A 23,576-nucleotide genomic window follows, 5' to 3' on the forward strand; every position below is an offset into this window, starting at 1 on the left:
AAACTGACGACATATGTCAGAGCACAAGACCTGAAGTGTTTCTGAAAAATCATTTTTAATAGCTCATAAAAAATCTATATTTTCAATAGCTCATGAAAATTCTATATTTTAAGAGCTATTCCTTATATAATAATAAAAATGTGTTCATAAAATGAAAGCACTTTGAAAAATAAAAAAATCGCTAGACATATATAAAGCACTATTACCCACAATAAGAAGTTATATGTTTTAAACAGTGCAGCATTTTAACATTTTGGCTTAAGAAAATAAAAGCTTGCCTGACCTGTGGTGGCGCAGTGGATAAAGCGTCGACCTGGAAATGCTGAGGTCACCGGTTTGAAACCCTGGGCTTGCCTGGTCAAGGCACATATGGGGGTTGATGCTTCCAGCTCCTCCCCCCCCCCCTCTCTCCCTCTCTCTCCTCTCTAAAATGAATAAATAAAATAAAAATTAAAAAAAAAAGAAAATAAAGGCTTATATAAAAAATAAATAAATAAAAGTGAACTGAGAAATGTGACATTTTTAAACATAAAAGGACAAATCAAAAGAATTTCAAATTCAGATTTTTGGAACTTTTTATTTCTATTTTGGTCTTAAAATGGAACACTTTCAAACTGAATTCTGTATAAGAACATAAAGCACAAGGATTTGCTAAATATCAGATCCACACAAATCCTCAGAAAGGCTTCCTGTGTAGTCTTCATTAACGCGAATCTCTGTGAATATTTCATTCTTACAGTAGATCTTGAATCTGTTTCACAACAAAGCCATAAAATTTTTGTGCAGTTCATACATTATATACTATAGCGTTTCTACTAAAAGGAAAGCTGGGCAATAAAAAAATAGGGAGAATCTGAGGATCAATCTGTTGAGGCTAGGTACATCTTATTTGCTTTATAGTTTACCGTCATTACTTTCAAACAGCACATAGCACATGAGGCATAGTAATCATCTCCCTTATTAACATTCCTAATTTAAAAATCTGTTGTTTGTAAAACTGGACCAATTACCAGAAACTATCATTTGCATAATTAATCACAAGTCTATTACAAAGCACTTTGTCAGTGGTACAAATGTAAGAGGGCAGAAATTTCTAAAAGAGTTTTATTAAACTTGCCAGCTCCTTAGATACCATGTGTTGTGCTAACACTTCAATTTTTAATTAGATATGCCTCACAGTAAAAGATTGATGGAAGGATGGAAGCAAAACTAAATTATTTTCTAGGTGCTACAATATTTCATTTGATAAGGTAACAAAAGGATAGGACACAATTTCATCAAGATTTATATGCGTTCCAACTTTTCACTCAGAAATTCTTCTACACTGTCTGTGTTCCATTTGAGGATGCTTAGTTCTTCAGCAATGTTCCCATTGTCATCCAAAAGCTTTAGTACAGGATCTGAACCGCGGACATACTACGAAAAAAGAGGAACATCATTATTATTATCTGCTTAGAAGAGCCTTCTCAGCTTCAGCCAAAATCCAAACCAATGCAATCCAGTTTAACTAAATTTAACAGACTTACAGCTGTCAAAGGGCACAGGGGTTTGGGGACTCAGTGAAAAAGGTGAAGGCCAATGTGACAGTTTAAAAATGAGGGGGTAGAAATACAATTCACTTGTTAAATAAAAAATTAGTAACACAGAAAAGCTTTTGGACATAACATCACAACATCTTAAAGGAAGTCTTTTGGGAAGTAATTGAATGCAATTTAATATAAAATGACAATTTAAAAAATTAGTTTACCTCTCAAGAGAAAACTACTTGTTAGAATCAACACAGCTTATTTGGGATTATTGACTAACAAATATGTATTGTATACATGATATTCTCAAACTCTCAAAAAAGCTTAAAATCTAAGGCAGAAATGAGTGTATAAGAGCAATTTTAAAATAGGCCATGTATACAAATTATCAGACAGAATTCTGCAATGGACTTTAAATTTTCTTTGGTTTAAGAAACTTAACAATTATGCGGTAATTTGTTTATAATTACACTGGAGTCCTGAAACTTCTGACCCACTAGTTTCACCAGAGAGCTCTGAGAAATCGTAACTCTGGGTAAATGTGACAGCAAACATGACCTCATTCCTTAACAGATGAATCTTCAAAAAATTTATTAATGCTGGAATAAAGGATTCCATTAAAATCACCTTACCTTGATTTGTAGTCCTCTGAACAGTTTGGGTTTATCACTTCTGACAAAAGCTTAATAGAAAAGAGAAAGATTCAGATTGTTCACTTCTAAATCCAATGTAAATAAAAAGATATAAAAAGAATAAAAACAAACAATAAAACATTAGATCTTACACGGAAAAACTAAGGCGATTCAAACACATACATGTAAATGGAAACAAATCATACTGTGCAATGGGGAAAATAAAATATTTTAAGATAGTAATTGTTTTAAATTAGTCAAAATCCCAAATTCCAATGGAATTCTGAAGGCTTGACAAAATGACAGTATAGCTCAGCTAAAAGAACCAATGTATGAGGATAGTCACATTTAGAAAAAGTAAAATATGGAAGCAATATTTGTTCAATTGCTTTTTAACATATGATACTGACACCAGAATAGATAAAGAAAACATATTAGGAAATTTAAAGAGATACAAATATCTGCAGGAATTTTTTAATATGGTAAAGCTATCAAATCAGAGATAGGGAGACATTGATTATATATGTGTATGTCTGAGGTGTCTGAGTAAATTATTCAATATGTACTTTTGAGAAAACTGCCAAAGTATTTTAGGGGGAAAAAATAGGTGCCTATACCATATATCTAAATAAATTCCAGATGAATTAACATATTAAGTTCATTCAACAAATATACATTTTTAATTCTTTTATATATTTTTTTGCAGAGAGAGACAGAAGGGGAGATAGATAAAAAGCATAAACTCATAGTTGCATCACTTTAGTTGATTGTTTCTCGTATGTGCCCTGACCAGGGAGCTCAAGCTGACCCACTGACCCCTTGCTCAAACCAGCGGCCTTGGGTTCAAGCCAGTGACCTTGGGATGTTGATGATCCCACACTCAAGCTGGCAGCTCCTCACTCAAGCTGGCGACCTTGAAGATTTGAAACTGGAACCTCAGTGTCCCAGGTCAACGCTTTATCCACTGCATCACCACCAGTTAGGCTTTAATTATTTTAAAAATATTTTATTTGCCTGACCAGGCAGTGGCACAGTGGATAGAGCGTCGGACTGGGATGCAGAGGACCCAGGTTCGAGACCCCGAGGTCACCAGCTTGAGCGCGGGCTCATCTGGTTTGAGCAAAAGCTCACCAGCTTGAACCCAAGGTCGCTGGCTCCAGCAAGGGGCTACTCGGTCTGCTGAAGGCCCGCGGTCAAGGCACATATGAGAAAGCAATCAATGAACAACTAAGGTGTTGCAACGCGCAATGAAAAACTAATGATTGATGCTTCTTATCTCTCTCCGTTCCTGTCTGTCTGTCCCTGTCTATCCCTCTCTCTGACTCACTCTCTGTCTCTGTAAAAAAAAAAAAAAAAAAAAAAAAAAAATTTTATTTATTGAATTTAGAGAGAGGAGAAGGAGAGGGAGAGAAAGAGAGAGAGAGAGGCTTCGAACCGAAGACCGCAGTGCTCCAGATCAATGCTCCATCTACCAAGCCACCACAGGTCAGGCTCATTCAACAAAAATTGACTGAATACCTACTGTATGTTGCACAACAGACACATACAACTATGTAAAACAGACAGGATTTCTTATCTTAAGGAGTTTATAGTCTGGAAGGGAAGAAAGACACTAACCAAGTAATCACACAACTATTGCTTTTAGTTAAAAGGTTTAATAGAAAGAGAGGTTCAGAATACTACCATAGAATTTAACGCAGACAACTTGAATTTGGAATATAAAGTTCTTCTTCTAAGCATAACTTAAAACAATGCTCTGTAGATATGTCTATAAGAAAATGGGAACGTCAGGACAGCAAAACAGCACAGTAAACAATATTAAAAGTAAAAAGAACATATGGTGGGAAAAGCATCTCTAACACATAATATATAAGACTACTCTTAAAAATTATTAAGAAAAAATAAATACTAGGCAGAGAAATGAACTAAGGGCAGGAACATGTTATGTACAACTATATAAATGGTCAACAAACATTTGAAATCAATGTTCAGCCTAATAACTGAATAAGTGTCAAATAAAACAATGAGGTATCTTCATTCAGAGTAACAAAAATTTAAAAGAACATTTAAGGATAGAGAGAATTTTGCTGGAGGTTAGTTGGGGAAAGATATGAATTGACACATCTTTCCTGAAGAGTATTCAGCAAAATGAACCAAAAGTCTTTAAATGCACATACTCTTTAAACCTGCAGATCCTCTTCTAGGAATTTCTTTATTCTGAAGAAATGATTACATAATAATGCAAAGATATGTTATATAAGGTCCTGCTAACCAAGTAGAAATTTGGAAATAATCTAAATGTGTGAAGGCTACTGGGTAACTAAATTAACATGAACCACACTACTGAATGCATATCCAATCATTTAAAATTATACTAATCTATACTTAATGATATAGAAGCAAACACATATATAAAAAGCTGGTTATAAATCAGTTTGTTTCCTATGGTTGTTTAAAAAAAAGGATAAACATTTATATATATATATGTTCATATTTATATTTATTTCTAAATATACATTTAAAAAGAATACACAGTAGTATTAAACAAAGTCTTTTAAAAATTAAGTGAGAAAAATACTCAGCACAATAAACATAACAGAATATGTTAACTATTATTATTTTAATAGGGAGTTACACTGGAGCATAGGATTTGGGAAAGTTTTAAATGGGTATTTTTCCTTTTTGGGGTTGCTGATTTACATTTTACCAATTTTTTTAGTAATGATTATGCCCAACAGTCCAAGTTAAAAAAATGTGACTTGATTTTATAATGACACATGCTTTTTTCACAAATTTATTTTGTAAATTTAGAATTAATTGGCAATAGCACAATAGACATGTTCCACTATGAAGCTCTTTCTATATTTGCATTTAGTATAACAGCACAAAGAGTAGTAAATGGCTTTTCTTTTTCTTTTAAGGTTTTGAAGACTTGCTAGAAAAGAGTTATATATTTGGTCTAAAATTTCCCTATAAAATTTAGTTCAATATAAAGCTGATTATATTATTCTGGCTTATTAGAATATCATCCCTATTAATTTTACCCTTTAGGATTTGTCCAGATATTCTGTAGGTTCCTGAATTCCCAAACAAAAATGATCTTATGATATGCTGGTGCATGTTTACTATTCCTTTGATTATATGCACACCTGTGCAAAACAACATTATACACACAGGGGGTTCCCTCTCTGGGGGAAGACTATTATTATACCTGCTGTTATCCACCCACAACAGAGCTTAGCACATTTAATAACTTTCATTCATTCAATAGATTTTTAACAGGCTGGAATGAGAGAACAAATTTAAAAGAAATATTAAGATGAGTCACTGATGACTATTTCATTCATTCTTTTCTCTGCTCTATGCTAAGCCTAGATCCATAAGCCTCCTGATTTTAAACGAGAATATCTGTTAAATGCCCTGTAGCAGCAAATCATATTTTGTAGGCAGAAAATAAATTATTTAACACATATGTGAGTACTTATTATAAACATACACATGGCACTAGGATAGGCTATATTAAGAGACTTGCAAAGAGATGTCAGAGTAACTTAGTTTCTGCTATTCAAAAATTGCACAAAGAAATTAGTGTAGAGATACTTACAGAAATTAATCTAGTCACTCTATTCCTAGAAAATATTTTTATGCCAATTTAATTTGTCAGTTAGAAACACAGTTTTGTTATTAACATTTCAAAGTAATGAAAAATATAGAAGTGATTAAAGAACAGGTTAAATGTTTCAGCCTTTCCCTTGGGATTCTTATCCGCATGTCATCTGTGCAGCCCCCTGGGGAAAATTCAGTGCTGCTATTGATACTGGTTGGAAAGTGGTGGGACTTGGCCTACAATTCAGAGACTCTTCAGAGTTAACTATAAAGAGAAATAAAAAAAAAAATCAATCCTCCTCATTGTTACAAAAAAGAAGATAAAAATGTATGAGCGGCTAATAGAAGTGGTTTGAATTAAGTTATTTTCAAAATCATAACGAGAATATAAATAAAATATACTCAGCTAGATCTAATAATATTAATCATATAATAAGTAGTCCTATAATGTACTCTATCGGTTTTCAGACAGTTTGATTATAAGGGCGGGCTTCTGATGGGTATGATTAAGACTTGTGAACTGTCACATAAAATTACATGAAATGAGCCTGACCAGGTGGTGGTGCATTGGATAGAGCGTCAAACTGGGATGTGGAAGATCCTGGTTGAAACCCTGAAGTCGAGGGCTTGAGCATGGGCTCATCTGGCTTGAGAGCGGGCTCATCCGGCTCGAGTGTGGGGTTGCTAGCTTGAGAGTGCAGGGTCTCTGGCTTGAATGTGGGATCATAGACATGACCCCATGGTCACTGGCTTGAAGCCCAAGGTTGCTGGCTTGAACAAGGAGTCACTTGCTCTGCTGTAGCCCCCTGGTCAAGGCACATATGAGAAAGCAGTCAATGAACAACTAAGGTGCCACAATGAAGAATTGATGCTTCTCATCTCTCTCCCTTCCTGTCTGTCTGTCCCTCTCTCTGTCTGTCAAAAAAAAAATTACATGAAATGATAATTAGATGTTTTCCTGTTGAATGAAAGTAAATATAGTTGAAACAGAACAAATTCCTAGTAAAAATATCAATTATATCATACCCAGAAAGAACAATAAAAAGAGAACAACAAAGACAATAGAATTGAATTCTCAATTGTGCTTAATGAAAGATACTGGGTATCTAAAAGGGTATTTCTAAAATAGAAAAATTTATTATTGTATACAAATGATCTAGAGTGCAAAATTCTAAGTCATTTGGGTCTGACCAACAAGACAATTTAAAAGCAGCTAAAAACATTCAGAAAAGGGCAATTTAAAGAATTAGAGAATTTAGGGAGATTTAAGCTACAATATGAAGGAAAAAAAACTAAAAGGATTATGACTTCTCAGTCAGAATAATAAAGCAAGAAAAGGAATGTGTGAAGACTATAAATTCATCAAGAGTATAAAACCAATGAACACAAAAGCTTTTCACCAGATTCCATTCTGTCAAAAGTGAGGGTAACTTTCATGAGACAACTTTAGTAATTCCATTCATAATATTTGAATTCCACTTAGCAAGAGGTAAAATGGTAGGTAGATTCTCGGTATATTAACAATAAAATAAAAAAACATTCTGGGCTTTAAGGAGTTCCTAGTTTGGTAGAGACACAAGGCCAGTAAGCCAAAAAAATACATTATATGATGTGAGAGTTGCTAGGAACAGAAAAAGAATAAAAAATTCTGTCCAAAGGCCACCCAAAATTAATGACTGAACTAAACTCTGTATGAATAGGAGTTTGCCACAAGAATTAGGAAGGGGCACAAGTCAGGAGGTCCAAGTAGTGTGTATAAAGACTAAGAGCTCAGGATTCAGAGGGCTGTACATAGTGTGCACATGAACCTGAGAAAAGAAACCATGCTGTGAGGGTTTTGTATATGACAGTACTGATTTTGATACTTATTCTGTATGTGATGGGAAAATGAAGATTTTAAGCAAGAGGCCACATAATCAAATCTACCTTATGGAAAAGGTCTTTTTGTATAGAAGAGTTAATAGAAGGAAAGGAAACAGAGTCAGGTAGATCAGATAACAAGTAATAATCCTATTTGTTTAAAAAGGTGAAAATTTTTACTATCTAGCCTTTTATAGAGAAAGTTTACCACAACCTAAAAAAACTGGGGAAACTTCACACTGTTCTGGACAGAGAGACATATACTTAACATGGCAAACTCATGCTGCTTGAGAAGGAAAACATGCTTATTTACATCTTTACTTTTGATATCACCACAAGTGATAAAATACTAGGTCCAACCTACTAAGAGAAATTATACATCTGCTGTAGGAGACATACTTGGAATTGGCTAAATATATGATCTGGGAAACCCCGCCACTTCCAACACAAATACTTGTTTAATGTGGATAAAACATTTTAAAATTTAAATGCCCCTTTCTTCTGAAAAAACTTAAAATTAATTTACTCTTCTATTTTCTGATAGAATAATTTAAGTAAATTTTAAAAATATAACGTATTGTAAGTTAAAGTATAATGAGTTATGCTAACTGCAGAAGCTACCTGATGTTGATGACAAAGAATTTGAAACAATGACATGAAAATTAGTTTGGTATTTGTAATTATTGTGAACACTGGTAATTTTCCTTCATTTCCTTCATTCCCTATTCCAGAATATCTCCAAGGTAATGAGTTTGAGAGTGGGAATGGTTATATTAAAAATATATCAGCTATTCATGTGCTCAGAAAATATTATTATACATACTTATATTAAATATGGTTATGGATTATGTAATTAAACATTTTCATTTTAAGCATTCCTGTACTAATTAAATATTCACATAGAATTGAACTCCAATTATTTTTTATTTATTTTTTTTTTTTCATTTTTCTGAAGCTGGAAACAGGGAGAGACAGTCAGACAGACTCCCGCATGCGCCCGACCGGGATCCACCCGGCACGCCCACCATGGGGCGATGCTCTGCCCACCAGGGGCGATGCTCTGCCCATCCTGGGCATCGCCATGTTGCGACCAGAGCCACTCTAGCGCCTGAGGCAGAGGCCACAGAGCCATCCCCAGCGCCCGGGCCATCCTTGCTCCAATGGAGCCTTGGCTGCGGGAGGGGAAGAGAGAGACAGAGAGGAAAGCGCGGCGCAGGGGTGGAGAAGCAAATGGGTGCTTCTCCTGTGTGCCCTGGCCGGGAATCGAACCCGGGTCCTCCGCACGCTAGGCCGACGCTCTACCGCTGAGCAAACCGGCCAGGGAACTCCAATTATTTTCAAAAGGAAAAGACAGTATGACTATATATACAAAAAAGTTTGATAATTTATACATAAGAAATAGATTATAAAAAGATATTAAAAAAAGAAATAGATATAACTAAGTTCAACTACAAAGATTTGAGAAACTATACACAAGCTTTTAAATTTTATTTATTTATTTATTCATTTTAGAGAGGAAAGGGAGAGAAACAAAGAGAGAGAGAGGAGAGACAGAGAGAGAGAAGGGGGGGAGGAGCTGGAAGCATCAACTCCCATATGTGCCTTGACCAGGCAAGCCCAGGGTTTCGAACCGGCAACCTCAGCATTTCCAGGTCGACACTTTATCCACTGCGCCACCACAGGTCAGGCGAGAAACTATACACAAGTTTTTAAAGACGTAACTAGGCCCTGGCTGACTGGCTCAGGCCCAGTGTGTAGAAGTCCCAGGTTTGATTCCTGGCCAGGGCACACAGAAGACGCCCTTCCCCCTCTCCTTTCTCTCTATCTCTCTCTTCTCCTCTCACAGCCAAGGCTCCATGGGAGCAAAGTTGGCCTGGGTGCTGAAGATGGCTCCATGGCCTCTGCCTCAGGCACTAGAATGGCTCTGGTTGCAGCGGAGCAATGGCTCAGATGGGCAGAGTATCGCCCCCTGGTGGGCATGCCAGGTGGATTCTGGTCTGGTGCATGTGGGAGTCTGACACCGCCTCCTGCTTCTCACTTCGGAAAAATACAAAAAACAAAAAACAACAACAAAAAAAAACGAGACTACAAACTGTGCAAATTATTTCCATAGGCATAATAAAATCTGATATCACAAGTGGAAGGGATAATTATAGTATCAAAGCTACTCAACTTCATAAAAAATGAAGTCACACAAGATTATTAATAAAACAAGTCAGTAAATATGAATGACCAATGCAATTAAAAAGCAACTGTCACTCTTTTAACTGATGGGTGCTTGGGCTGTTTCCAGATCTTGGTTATTGTAATTAACACTGCAATAAACGTAAGGGTGTATACATTCTTTTGAATTAAGTGTTTCAGGTTTCTTAAGATATATTCACAGAAGTGAGATTGCTGGGTCAAAAGACAGTTCCATTTTTAACTCTGGGAAACTCCATACTGTTCCACAGTGGCTGTACCAGTCTATATCCCCATCAACAAAGCTGTGGAACATTTACACAATGAAATACTACTTGGCTATAAAAACAAACAAATAAACAAACAAACAAAGGAAATCTTAGCTTTTGTGACAGTGTGGATGGATCTAGAGATTATTATGCTCAGTGAAATAAGCCAGGCAGAGAAAGACAAATATTATATACTCTCACTTATATGTAGAATCTAATGAACAAAATAAACTAAGAAACAAAGTAGGAACAGACATGGATACATGGGACAGACTGGGCAGTCCATGGGGAGGTGGTTTGGGGGACTGGATTAAAGAAGGTGAAGCAATTCAGCCAAAAACATATATATATTTAACACTTAGACACAGACAACACTGTGAGGATAGCTAGAGAAAAAGGGGGGTGAAGGGTAGGTGGAGGTGGGCAAAGACAGGGCAAATGGGGATGGAGAGAGACTTTGCTTGGAGCGATGGGCACACGATACACTGTGGAGATGATATTTTATTTAGTTGTACACTGGAAACTTGTATCCTAAAAATTCAATTTTAAAAAAAGCAACCGCCAAACTTTCTAGGAATAAGAATGATTATAGTATCATTCAGAGAACTTACATAAAAACAACTATGGTACAATTCTGAATTTAGGTGTTTGAGGAAAAAAAGAGTAAGAAATTTTTTTCTGCTTGACTTCTAGTGGCACAGTGAATAGGGCGTAGACCTGGGATGCTGAGGTTGCTGGGTTGAGGCCCTGGGATTTCCCAAAGCACAAGAAGCAACTATTACAAGTGGATGCTTCCCATTCTCCCCTCCCTTTCTCTCTCTCTCTCTCTCAAATCAATAAATGAAATCTTTTTTTTTTTAAATAGACTCTTTTCAATCAATGTTTTCTTTTTTTTTTAACACATTTTTAAAAAATTTTATTTATTCATTTTTAGAGAGAAGAGAGAGAAGGAGAAAAACAGAGAGAGAGAAGGGGGAGGAGCTGGAAGCATCAACTCCCATATGTGCCTTGACCACGTAAGCCCAGGGTTTTGAACCAGCAACCTCAGAATTTCCAGGTCGATGCTTTATCTACTGCGCCACCACAGGTCAGGCAATAAATGAAATCTTAATAAAAAAATTTCCCTAAGCATATGTAGATGTTATTTTCCATGCTATATTAGAAATTGTTCTTATTTTAAAAAAGAGGTGTTTAATTAGATGTGTATCTGTGTTGGCCCTCATATAAAATGTTCCAAGTCAAATTATTATATTGCATTTCTTTGCCAAAATTAGCAGTATTTTATTATAAAAAATTCTAGGTCAGCAATAAAGGGCAAATGCTAATACAGGCAATTTTATAAAATACTAAATCCTAATAATTCTCAGGCCATTAAGTAAACAAGTCAAGAAATCATGGGAAAGCCAGCAGAAACAAAAATGGAATGAGGCATATAAATAGAGTATTTCAGTTAAAAAAACCCAAAAAACTTTATTACCTTTATTGATCCTGAGAGATATTTATTATAAAGGGATCCTGATGGCATAACATGGCTCATATATAAAAACAGAACCTAGTGCCATTTCTAAATGAACCTCTCATGCAAACCATGCTTGAGGGAGAAGCCTGCACTAAGCTGCCTACCTCCCCTGCTCTAACCTACCTGCTTGCACAACATTCCTGCCAACTGAGCCAAACCTTGTGAAGGAGTTTCTAGACTCCTTTTTTAACCGACAGGACTGAGAACTGTCCCTGTCCAATTGAGGCTGTGCAGTTATAACCCCATTAACATCCTCACTGACCAATCAGAGTGGCTCTATTCTGACCAATCAGGCAGTGCATTTTGGACCAATTAAACTGAAGATTTGTAGTCTTCGTTCGCAAGAGGATGAACCAATGAGGCACCAGTGCATGGTAAGCCCTTCTCTTTATAGCTCCCCTGTGGCTGGAGCATGAAGTCTGCTTTTCCCCCATTGGAGCTGAAACACTGAAGACATTTTGACGGACAAGGCAGGTAGAGTGGAGTATGTCGAGTGCAGTATCTGGAGTAGAGCACGTGGAGTAGAGTGAACCAGAGCAGGGCAAAGTGGAGCAGAGCTGAGAGGGCCACCTCCCAGTTATGCTGTTCCACAGCCATGCTGCTTCATAATTGAGCGGTAACACTACTACTGAGCTGCTCCATAGCTGTGCTGTTCCACAGCTGTGCTATATCACAATTGACTTGTTTGCACTGAATAAAGTTTCCTACTTCACCGCACCCCTAACTGAGGATTCCTCTTGGCGTTGCACTGGTACCTTCAGACAAGTTTAGTTTCATAAAGCTTGATTTTTAAGTGACACTTAAGGACAAAATAGGAAAAAGCCTTTGCCCAAGTATTTCTAAAGCTGCTAAGCTCCATTACTGTTTGATATCAACCAAAAGAATAAATATACTTTCCCAGTTATCCTTTTACATATTTAACTTTAAAATTTCCTGTGGAAATATACAAATGTATGACTTCCTCTTTTCTGCACCTCATGTTTTATGGTAATTCTATTCTTAACGATTTGTCATTAGCACAGGTCTAGTCTCACTAATGCAAATGTTCCTTAGGAGTTTTATATAAATTAATTTACATTTAAAATATACTATAATAAAATGCTCTTTAAAGGGATGACATTTACATCTGGTAAAAGAAAGGTTCTCATAAAATTCATTCTTAGTAAAGAAAAGGCTATCCTTTCAAAAAATAATCACTTCATCATATGCTGTACCTAAATCTAAATTTCATGTATTATCCTTGCTTAAAGTAACCTAGTATTCAACAATTACCATAAACCTCCATCTCCATGAAAAAAGATATGAAAAAAATTCACATGCTGTTGATAAAGTATAATCCTAAAAATTTTTATCTGTGGGGATATTTAATAAAACTGTTCTTGTGAAATGTCATTCTTAAATTAATAACTAAAAATTCGCTAGAGTTAATTTTACATACCTTGGACTTGTGGGAACCTCCCCAATTTTCATCCACAGACTTCAAGAATAGCTCCTGCATACAGCTGCATAAGACAAAACCAGAAATTTAAAAAACTGGTATAAATTTAAACATGTAACTATAAAATAAATATAAAATATCACAGCATAAACATAGTTAAACAGATATATAGATCAAACAAATTCTAGAGTTGGAAAGAACTACCTAGGTTACAGTCCATTAGAACAGGAAATAGAAGCCCAAAGATACTAAAAAATTAAAAAAATTGAAGAAGCTATGGAGACCTGACAATGAATTTGAATAGGTAAGATATCCTAGAAAGTTCTCCACATAATCTTAAAAGATTTCCTACAATTTTTAATGATACTAAATTGAACAAAGGTATGTATCCATCTATCCAAAATAGATATACTTAATGAGAATTCTTTAAGGTTGCTTTTAAAATTGTGATCGTTTTAAATTAAATAAAAAAACCCCACAATACCTTTAAAAAGCAAATACAGTATGTACTATATAAAGATATTATAGGAAAATCAGTAAAATCTCATTATAAAAAACTTAAATGCAAACATTTTCCTTTAATGAATTTAAGTTGAGATGAATTCAGTGGTAAATATTTCTTTTCTAGCTATAGCACCTGCATTCTCTTTATACTAAAAGCTTATTCTAAAAAACTCAAATATTTTATTGCAATTATTCAGTTGCAATGGATTCAAAGGTAAACACTATTTATTTAAATATATATATATATTTTTTTTTTCACTGTAGAACCTGCCCATTCTTTTAGTAGTGTCTTGGAAATGTTGTGACTCGCAGAGAAGGCAGGCAATGGTAAGAATGTGCTATATGCATTTTACTTCTTCTTAGCTTTTAGACTCATTTTGTAATTGCACATTCAAGAGCTAAAGATGGATTTTACCTTTTAAGTTCTAATATAGCATAAAAGTTGCATGGTTATTTCAGGTACTGTTGCTGGTGGAAATGCTGTTCTTTTATGGAGCCACAGGAAAGCATTCCATAGGACTCAGGTATGGGAGATTGTGGCTTTGTGAGATTTGATGGAGTTGAAATGGAAGGCTGCCCACAGGTACCCAGTGTCTCATCTCTATCTGTCCTGCCATAGAAAAATTCCAATCTTGTCTTCATTAAACCCAATACAAAGACCAGAGACCAGATATTCTGTGTCATGGTTCAATACACAATGAGATACCACTTCATCCTCATTAGGATGGGGATGGATATATCTATATCTATATCTATATCTATATCATCTATATCTATATCTATATCTATCTATCTATCTGGTCTACCGGAAAGTTCTGTCTGTTTCTATCACAACAAGTTTCGACACGTAAGCACATGTTTATTTGGCGCATGTGTGCCTCTCTATTTTTATCACTTAATGTATACATACTGACGTAGCAAATTAACTAAAACAAAGTTGATTCATGTTAGTCTTATGTGTGAAGCGATAGTATACCCATGGGTACTGATAAAGTTCATTTACGCCACTGTAATTTTTACAAATTTCAACAAGGAAGAAATGCTACAGAAGCATGTCTGTCGCATCCACTATATTCCCTGGACTTAGCACCCTCTGACTATCACTTGTTTTTGTCCTTAAAAAATTTTTTGAAGGGCAAAAAATTCAAAAATGAAGAAGATATCAAACAAGCACTGGTTCAGTTTTTCGCATCAAAAGATAAAATATTTTTCAAAAATGGGATATACAAGTTGCCCTCACGCTGGCAAGAAACCATTAATAATAATGGCAATTATATTACTTAATAAAGTTTATTGACGGTAAGAAAAATTTGTATTTTGTTTTATTCCAAAAATGGACAGAACTTTCCAGTAGACCTTTTACACACACACACACACACACACACACACACACACACACACACATCCATCTATGTATGGTGCAGTCATTAGGATGGGGATGGATATATATATATATCCATACATACATATATGTATGGTGCAGTCACTACAAAAAATAGAATGGTAGTTCCTTAGCAAATTAAAAATACATTTTTATGATCCAGGAATTTCACTTCTAGGTATATATATCCAAAAGAACTGAAAGCAGAGGTGTAAACAGATATTTGTATATCAATTATCATTCATATTAATACTTATGATGAAGCTAACCCAAATGTCTTATCGACAGATGTACAGATAAATAAAATGTGGTATTATACATATAATGGAATATTATTCAGCCTTAAAAAGGAAGGACATTATGACACATACTCTTAACCTGGATGAATCTTGAAGACATTAAGCTAAGTGAAATAAGGCAGTTACAAAAGGATAAATACCATATGAGTGATCCCACTTTTATGAAGTACTTAAGAGTAGTCAAGTTCAGAGACAGAAGTAGAATGGTGGTTGCCAGGGGCTGGGGAAAGGAAAAACCAGGAGGGGGAAACGGTTATTGCTTAATCAAATGTAGAGTTTCAGTATGGGAAGATGAAAAAGTTCTGTTGATAGATGGTGATGATGTTGCACAACGATATGAATCTATTTAATGTCACTGAACTGTACACGTTAAAATGGTGTTTTATGTGTATTTTATCAGAATTAATAAAAAGCCTGACCAGGTGGTGGCGCAGTGGGTAGAGCATTGGACTGGGACGAGGAGGACCCAGGTTTGAGACCCCGAGCTCACCAACTTGAGCATGGGCTCATCTAGTTTGAGCAAAGCTCACCAGCTTGGACCCAAGGTCGCTGGCTCGAGCAAGGGGTTACTTGGTCTGCTGAAGGCCCACGGTCAAGTCACGTATGAGAAAACAATCAATGAACAACTAAGGTGTCGCAACAAAAAACTAATGATTGATGCTTCTCATCTCTCCATTCCTGTTTGTCCCTATCTATCCCTCTCTCTAACTCTGTCTTTGTAAAAAAAAATAAAAATAAAAAAAATAAAAAAATAAGGACATTTTAAAATTTGATTATTTATTTTTTATTTGCAAATTTGTGATCCCTTGGAAACTCTTGTGGAGATTCCCTTACCTCATATAATGGCATTTCTCTACACCATTTTCCCAATATTCTTCATATTGTTGTAAGGAAAGAGTTAACAGCCGTGTGGAGCACGGGGATAAAAGGAGGAAGCTGCTTAAACAAGGCTCCTGCTCACTTAGTCCCGTTTGGTTGTCCTAAGGACTGAAGGACTCGGTATCCTAGCATACTTGTAAGCCATTCATGGAAAGCACTTCTTTGTACCAGAAAACACCAACTGATAAAAAATATTTGAAACACATTCTTGAATGAACAGCGAGCTCATATGTGACCTTCTCCAGAAAAACTTTTGTTGGGTCTCCTACTCTCAGCTGGGGACATTCCACAGGATTCTGTTCTCATCATAATGTACTATATATAGCCTATAACTTCACTGTGGACAGGAAATGTCTTATTTATCATAATTCCCCCAGAACTGCACACAAAGCTGCTCAATGTTATGTGTGCTGAATGGAGAGAATTATTCATTTAACAGAATTAACCATTTCTTTTTTCATCATGTAACTTTCAAAATATTTCAGGTTCCTTGACATAGTCTGTAAAGGAGACTGTGCTTTGTTCCAGTCCAGGGTAAACAAAAGGAAAATGTAAATCAAAGCTGCATAACATTATTAAAGTCAAATCCTGAAAGATTTAATTTGTGATGCTAGGTTGTCATTTTACTTAAGAATTTGTAGTGTTTATAGGAAAACATTTATTTTTCATGGCAAATAAATAAGTTAACTATAAATTGTGGTAAATTTTCAATGCCTTATATAAAGTAATCATAAACATCTTTGACATCACACAAATTCACACATAAGGAAATACATACTATATATAATAGGAACTCTCAGGGGCCTAAAATATGAAAAGTTTAAAAAAGGTTAAAACTTTCAATTCTTTGATTTTCACCCTTATCAATTTTACCTTTTAAAGTAACATCACTGGCATACAGAAATGCTGACTGTCAAGCATGTAGGCGAAAATACCAGAAGAGAAATCAAAAAAAGCAAATTATGTAACTTTATACACAAGCTTATGTTTTTTATAGCAAGCCGGTAGGCCTCTTTTTTATATACATTAGAGGCGGCTTATTGGTAGAGAAAATCTAACTCTAGGCACTATAGATCACTATCTCACTAGGCTTCTATAGAACTAGCCCAAATAATGTAAATGGAAATATATAGACACCTTTAGAAAAATACAAAAATGATACTCAAATTGCACTTTTTCTCCTTTGGAGTCCAAAGGAGAAAATCCTATTTCCAGATTATTTACAATTGCTAGGTTTTCCTAAATTTCTGATACCATTCTCCAGGTAGGAAGTAGAACTATGTAACTACTTCAGCTCTATAATTCACCTTATTTGTAACAGGATGTTTGTATGTACTGATTTTCCCCTCATTTAAAAATGTAATTTTTGCCCTGGCCGGTTGGCTCAGCGGTAGAGCGTCGGCCTAGCGTGCGGAGGACCCGGGTTCGATTCCCGGCCAGGGCACACAGGAGAAGCGCCCATTTGCTTCTCCACCCCTCCGCCGCGCTTTCCTCTCTGTCTCTCTCTTCCCCTCCCGCAGCCAAGGCTCCATTGGAGCAAAGATGGCCCGGGCGCTGGGGATGGCTCCTCGGCCTCTGCCCCAGGCGCTAGAGTGGCTCTGGTCGCAATATGGCGACGCCCAGGATGGGCAGAGCATCGCCCCCTGGTGGGCAGAGCGCCGCCCCATGGTGGGCGTGCCGGGTGGATCCCGGTCGGGCGCATGCGGGAGTCTGTCTGACTGTCTCTCCCTGTTTCCAGCTTCAGAAAAATGGAAAAAAAAAAAAATAAATAAATAAATAAATAAAAATGTAATTTTTATTTATTATTCTTAAAACAAATTTCAGCTTTGTGGTTGGCTAACTTTTTCCCAATTTAAATAAATATATTTTAAGCATAATAAAGTTTTATTTGTGTATATATATATATATATATATATATATATATATATATATATATATATAAATTTTAGATTCTGTACATTTCGTAGACTTTGTAATTTGGGGGGATGACGTAGTCCTTTCACTGTAGAAACACTTCCCTGATGTATTACTGTTGTAATATAATGACCCCTCATACCCATATGACCAACGTCTTGTTATAAAATTTAATGGCTTATAACAGTGGTCCCCAACCCCTGGGCCTTGGACCGGTACCGGTCCGTGGGCCATTTGGTACCGGTCTGCAGAGAAAGAATAAATAACTTACATTATTTCCGTTTTATTTATATTTAAGTCTGAATGATGTTTTATTTTTAAAAAATGACCAGATTCCCTCTGTTACATCCATCTAAGACTCACTCTTGACGCTTGTCTAGGTCACATGATACATTTATCCGTCCCACCCTAAAGGCCGGTCCGCGAAAATATTTTCTGCCATTAAACTGGTCTGTGGCCCAAAAAAGGTTGGGGACCACTGGCTTATAATGAGGTTTTCATGTATAGGAAAAAGCCAAAAATCTTTATTTTTTGGTAACTTTGCTGTAAGTAAAGTATAACTGTGTTGATACAAAACAGTTCATATTAACAGTAAGACACAAAAATGTCTATACTATTTCTCATAGCTCGATTCCAAAATAAGTTAATTCATAACACTGAACAAAGAGAGCACTTGTGAGTTACATAAATTTTCTGAATTTTTCAAAGTATTGCATTTGTTAACTTTTACTGCCATTATCACATCACTAACACAAATCTATAAACCTGGTCCAAGTCAGAAATATTCTACTACTTTCCAATACTAAACGCTCAATATATTTTTGTTGGTGGTGATATTCATGGCTCTAAAGAAACATAATAGTAGCCACGGCTGGTTGGCTCAGTGGTAGAGCGTCGGCCCGGAGCGAGGAAGTCCCAGGTTCGACTCCTGGCCAGGGCACACAGAAGAAGCGCCCATCTGCTTCCCCACCCCTCTCCCTCTCCATTCCCTCTGTCTCTCTCTTCCCCTCCCACAGCCAAGGCTCCATTGGAACAAAGTTGGCCTGGGTGCTGAGGATGGCTCGATGGCCTCTGCCTCAGGTGCTAAAATGGCTCTGGCTGCAAGGAGTTAATGCCCCAGATGGGCAGAGCATCACCCCCTGGTGGACATGCCGGGTGATCCCAGTTGGGCGCATGCGGGAGTCTTCTCTCTGCCTCCTTGCTTCTCACTTCAGAAAAATACAAAACAACAACAACAAAAACATGATAGTAAGAAAAACTTTAAAATTAAACCAAACTATCAAATTTTCATGCAGCATGGTACTGTTGAATTAAACAAGGAGGCCACTGGACTGGCTTGGTTCTAAGAAATTAGCAGCCTATGTAAACAACCCAAACCTTAAGCCTGTAAATGCTTCAAAGCTAAGAAATCAAAACCGAAAGACAATCAAAATCATTCAACTTATTTGGGATTTCCCAAATAAGGCACTGTTTAAGCAATAGCCAATCAAATAATTTCCTTGCTTTGCTTCTGCATCTTCTCTATAAAAGTCTTGTGCCTAACTTCTGTCAGTGGGATGTTCCTAGTTCCATCTGATGCTGCTGGATTTTTTTTTTTTTTTTTGTATTTTTCTTAAGTTGGAAATGGGGAGGCAGTCAGACAGACTCCCGCATGTGCCTGACCGGGATCCACCTGGCATGCCCACCAGGGGGTGATGCTCTGCCCATCTGGGGCACCGCTCTGTTGCAACCAGAGCCATTCTAGCACCTGAGGCAGAGGCCACAGAGCCATCCTCAGCACCCGGGCCAACTTTGCTCCAATGGAGCCTTGGCTGAGGGAGGGGAAGAGAGAGACAGAGAGGAAGGAGAGGGGGCGGGGTGGAGAAGCAGATGGGCGCTTCTCCTGTGTGCCCTGGCCGGGAATCGAACCTGGGACTCCTGCATGCCAGGCTGATGCTCTACCACTGAGCCAACCGGACAGGACCCGATGCTGCTGGATTTGAATTGATTTCTGTTAAAATTGCTAAAAATTTTAATATGTCTCAGTTTATCTTTTAATAGTACAGTGAAAAGATCTCAAGTTATTTCATTTTATTTATTTTTTAACAGAGACAGAGAGAGAGTAAGAAAGAGGGATATATAGAAATGGGCTGAAAGGAACAGAGAGATGAGAAGCATCAATTATTAGATTTTTTTGTTGTTGTTTTTTAAATTTTTTTTTTTTTGTATTTTTCTGAAGCTGGAAACAGGGAGGCAGCCAGACAGACTCCCGCATGTGCCCGACCGGGATCCACCTGGCACGCCTACCAGGGGGCGATGCTCTGCCCATCCGGGGTGTCGCTCTGTCGTGACCAGAGCCACTCTAGCGCCTGGGGCAGAGGCCAAGGAGCCATCCCCAGCGCCTGGGCCATCTTTTGCTCCAATGGAGCCTTGGCTGCGGGAGGGGAAGAGAGAGACAGAGAGGAAGGAGAGGGTGAGGGGTGGAGAAGCAGATGGGCGCTTCTCCTGTGTACCCTGGTCGGGAATCAAACCCCGGGACTCCTGCACGCCAGGCCAACACTCTACCACTGAGCCAACCGGCCAGGGCCAATTATTAGTTTTTTGTTGTGACACCTTAGTTGTTCATTGATTGCTTTCTCATATGTGCCTTGACCGTGGGGGGGGGGGGGGCATACAGCAGACCGAGTAACCCCTTGCTCAAGCCAGCGACCTTGGGTCCAAGCTGGTGAGCTTGTGCTCAAATCAGATGAGCCCACGCTCAAGCTGGCGGCCTTGGGGTCGCAAACCTGGGTCTTCCGCATCCCAGTCCAATGCTCTATCCATTGCACCACCACCTGGTCAGGTGAAAAGATCTCAAGTTATAAAATCAAATTTGTATGTAGTGCAATTATGGCTCCTCCATTTATAAGCAGCATGTCCTCCTGAATGAGTCACTCTCTGAGCTTCAGTTTACTGTTTGAACAAAAGATTTTCCCGGCCCTGGCCGGTTGGCTCAGCGGTAGAGCGTCGGCCTGGCGTGCAGAAGTCCCGGGTTCGATTCCCGGCCAGGGCACACAGGAGAAGCGCTCATCTGCTTCTCCATCCCCCACCCTCCTTCCTCTCTGTCTCTCTCTTCCCCTCCTGCAGCAAGGCTCCATTGGAGCAAAGATGGCCCGGGCGCTGGGGGTGGCTCCTTGGCCGCTGGCCCGGGCGCTGGGGGTGGCTCCTTGGCCGCTGCCCCAGGCGCTAGAGTGGCTCTGGTCGCGGCAGAGCTATGCCCCGGAGGGGCAGAGCATCGCCCCCTGGTGGGCAGAGCGTTGCCCCTGGTGGGTGTGCCGGGTGGATCCCGGTCGGGCGCATGCGGGAGTCTGTCTGACTGTCTCTCCCCGTTTCCAGCTTCAGAAAAATACAAAAAAAAAAAAAAAAAAGATTTTCCCTACCTCCCACAGTTGCTATAAGGAGTTAACAAAAATGCAAAAAGCCTGGATTCTTTATATGCTCAATAACAACAGTAGCTATTATGATAATACTTTCATGAGAGGAGTGAAGAGAGACATATATTCATAATGGAAAGCGATTTGACTTTGGGTGATGGGCATACAACACATCAACCGTTCAAATGCTATAGAGACGTTTATCTGAAACTTATGTACTCTTATTGATCAATGTCACCCTATGAACAAAGATTCCTGATAAAAATTTGAAGTCTGAACTGAAGTGCACCCTAGGGTGCACACTAGATTTGAAAATGAAGAATGTCTGGACAGCAGTTCATTGATAATTGTTTTATATCATTACACGTTGCAGTGACAGTATTTTGGATATACTGGTTTAAATAAAAAATATGAAAATTAATGTCACCTGTTTATTTTTCCTTTTTAAAATCATGGCTGCTAGAAAATGTACAATTACATGGGGTGACTAATGAGGGAAAAAAAGAAAAAAATACTTTCATAGTATTGGTTAAGTTGAAGTCGTATATTTAAAACCCAGTTTCATAGTTAATAGAGCTTTCCATTCTGGACTATTCAAGGCTATCATTCATTGTTCTGTAATTACAATGGCCACTCCAAAAATTTCTCAAGCTTTCAAATTCAAATTACAGAAGTGTTTTCAACCTTGACTGTACACTTGAATTAGCTGGAAAGATTTTGAAAATTACTGATCCCTGGAACCTACTCCAGTCCAACTAAATTAAATGTACATTTGAGGATGAGATCCAGGCATCAGTATTTTTGGGAGTTTTTTTTTGTGACAGAGACAGAGAGAATCAGAGAGAGGGACAGACAGGGACAGACAGACTTGCTCGAGCCAGCGACCTTGGGCTTAAGTTGGCAACCTTGGGGTCTTGAACCTGGGTCCTCCATGTCCCAGTCCGATGCTCTATCCACTGTGCCTCAGCCTGGTCAGGTCAAGCATAAGTATTTTAATTACTGTTATTACTTTACGAGGAAAAATTACAAAACAATCAAACAGGAGGCTTTTGCTCCACAGACGACACAAAATTCTAAAAGGTAAGACAGGTAAAGACTGACTAAAGCAAGACAAATGCCACACTACTGTTATTTTTGAAATCCTCTTTTATTTAAAGGCAAAACTTTAGTATTACTAAAATTCAGTAGTACATTAGAAAAAACTGGAAACATTGAAAATTAAGTAGCAATATGAAGAAAATGCTCTAATTAGGTGAAATAAAAGGAAAATTTTAACTGAACAGAATTCTGATCTGAGGAGTAACTGTTTTATTTTATAGGTCTACTGAAGGCTTGCCCTTAAACAAAATGCAGGAATTTTTTTTTTTTTTGTATTTTTCTGAAGCTGGAAACGGGGACAGTCAGACAGACAGACTCCCGCATGCGCCCGACTGGGATCCACCCTGCACTCCCACCAGGGGGCGACGCTCTGCCCAGCAGGGGGCGATGCTCTGCCCCTCCAGGGCATCGCTCTGTCGTGACCAGAGCCACTCGAGCGCCTGGGGCAGAGGCCAAGGAGCCATCCCCAGCGCCAGGGCCATCTTTGCTCCAATGGAGCCTCGCTGCAGGAGGGGAAGAGAGAGACAGAGAGGAAGGAGAGGGGGAGGGGTGGAGAAGCAGATGAGTGCTTCTCCTGTGTGCCCTGGCCGGGAATCGAACCTGGGACTTCTGCACACCAGGCCGACGCTCTACCACTGAGCTAATCGGCCAGGGCCTAAAATGTAGGAATTTAAAAAATAAGAATATATGGCTATAATATGATGAAAATTAAATATTAAGTTATTTAGAGATCTTAAATAAAAAACAATTATGATACACTCAAATATAGAAGTGAACCATTCTTCCAAACATTAATTGCATCCAGTGTAATTTCTCAAAATCAACTTTACTCTTTCCAAGAATGCACAAGTTAAATTTAGCAAAATCTGGCCAGTTAATTTTCAGAGAAAATGCTTTCAACCAAAACCACATGGAGCCTGGCCTGTGGTTGCCCAGTGGGTAAAGGCATTGATCTGAAAAGCTGAAGTTGCTGGTTCAAAGCCCTGGGCTTGCCCAGTCAAGGCACATATGACAAGAGATCAATGAACAACTAAAGTGAAGCAGCTATGAGTTGATACTTCTTGTTCCCCCACCCCTC

At 37.9% G+C, this 23,576-nt stretch overlaps 1 protein-coding gene across 1 annotated transcript in view; it reads right to left on the reverse strand.

Annotated features, from left to right (window-relative positions):
• Window positions 1–557: 557 nt before the first annotated feature.
• SELENOF (selenoprotein F) overlaps window positions 558–23,576 on the reverse strand; it is a 48,603-nt gene continuing 25,584 nt past the window's right edge. Inside the window, exons 3-5 of the mRNA XM_066376722.1 lie at window positions 13,032–13,095; window positions 2,159–2,208; window positions 558–1,416 (exon numbers count right to left, since the gene is read on the reverse strand). Of these exons, the coding sequence (XP_066232819.1) occupies window positions 1,285–1,416; window positions 2,159–2,208; window positions 13,032–13,095 (246 nt within the window). The 3' untranslated portion in view covers window positions 558–1,284. The remainder of the gene's footprint in view (window positions 1,417–2,158; window positions 2,209–13,031; window positions 13,096–23,576) is intronic.

This window comes from Saccopteryx leptura, chromosome 3 (genome assembly GCF_036850995.1).
Source record: "Saccopteryx leptura isolate mSacLep1 chromosome 3, mSacLep1_pri_phased_curated, whole genome shotgun sequence".
Lineage (NCBI taxonomy): Eukaryota > Metazoa > Chordata > Mammalia > Chiroptera > Emballonuridae > Saccopteryx > Saccopteryx leptura.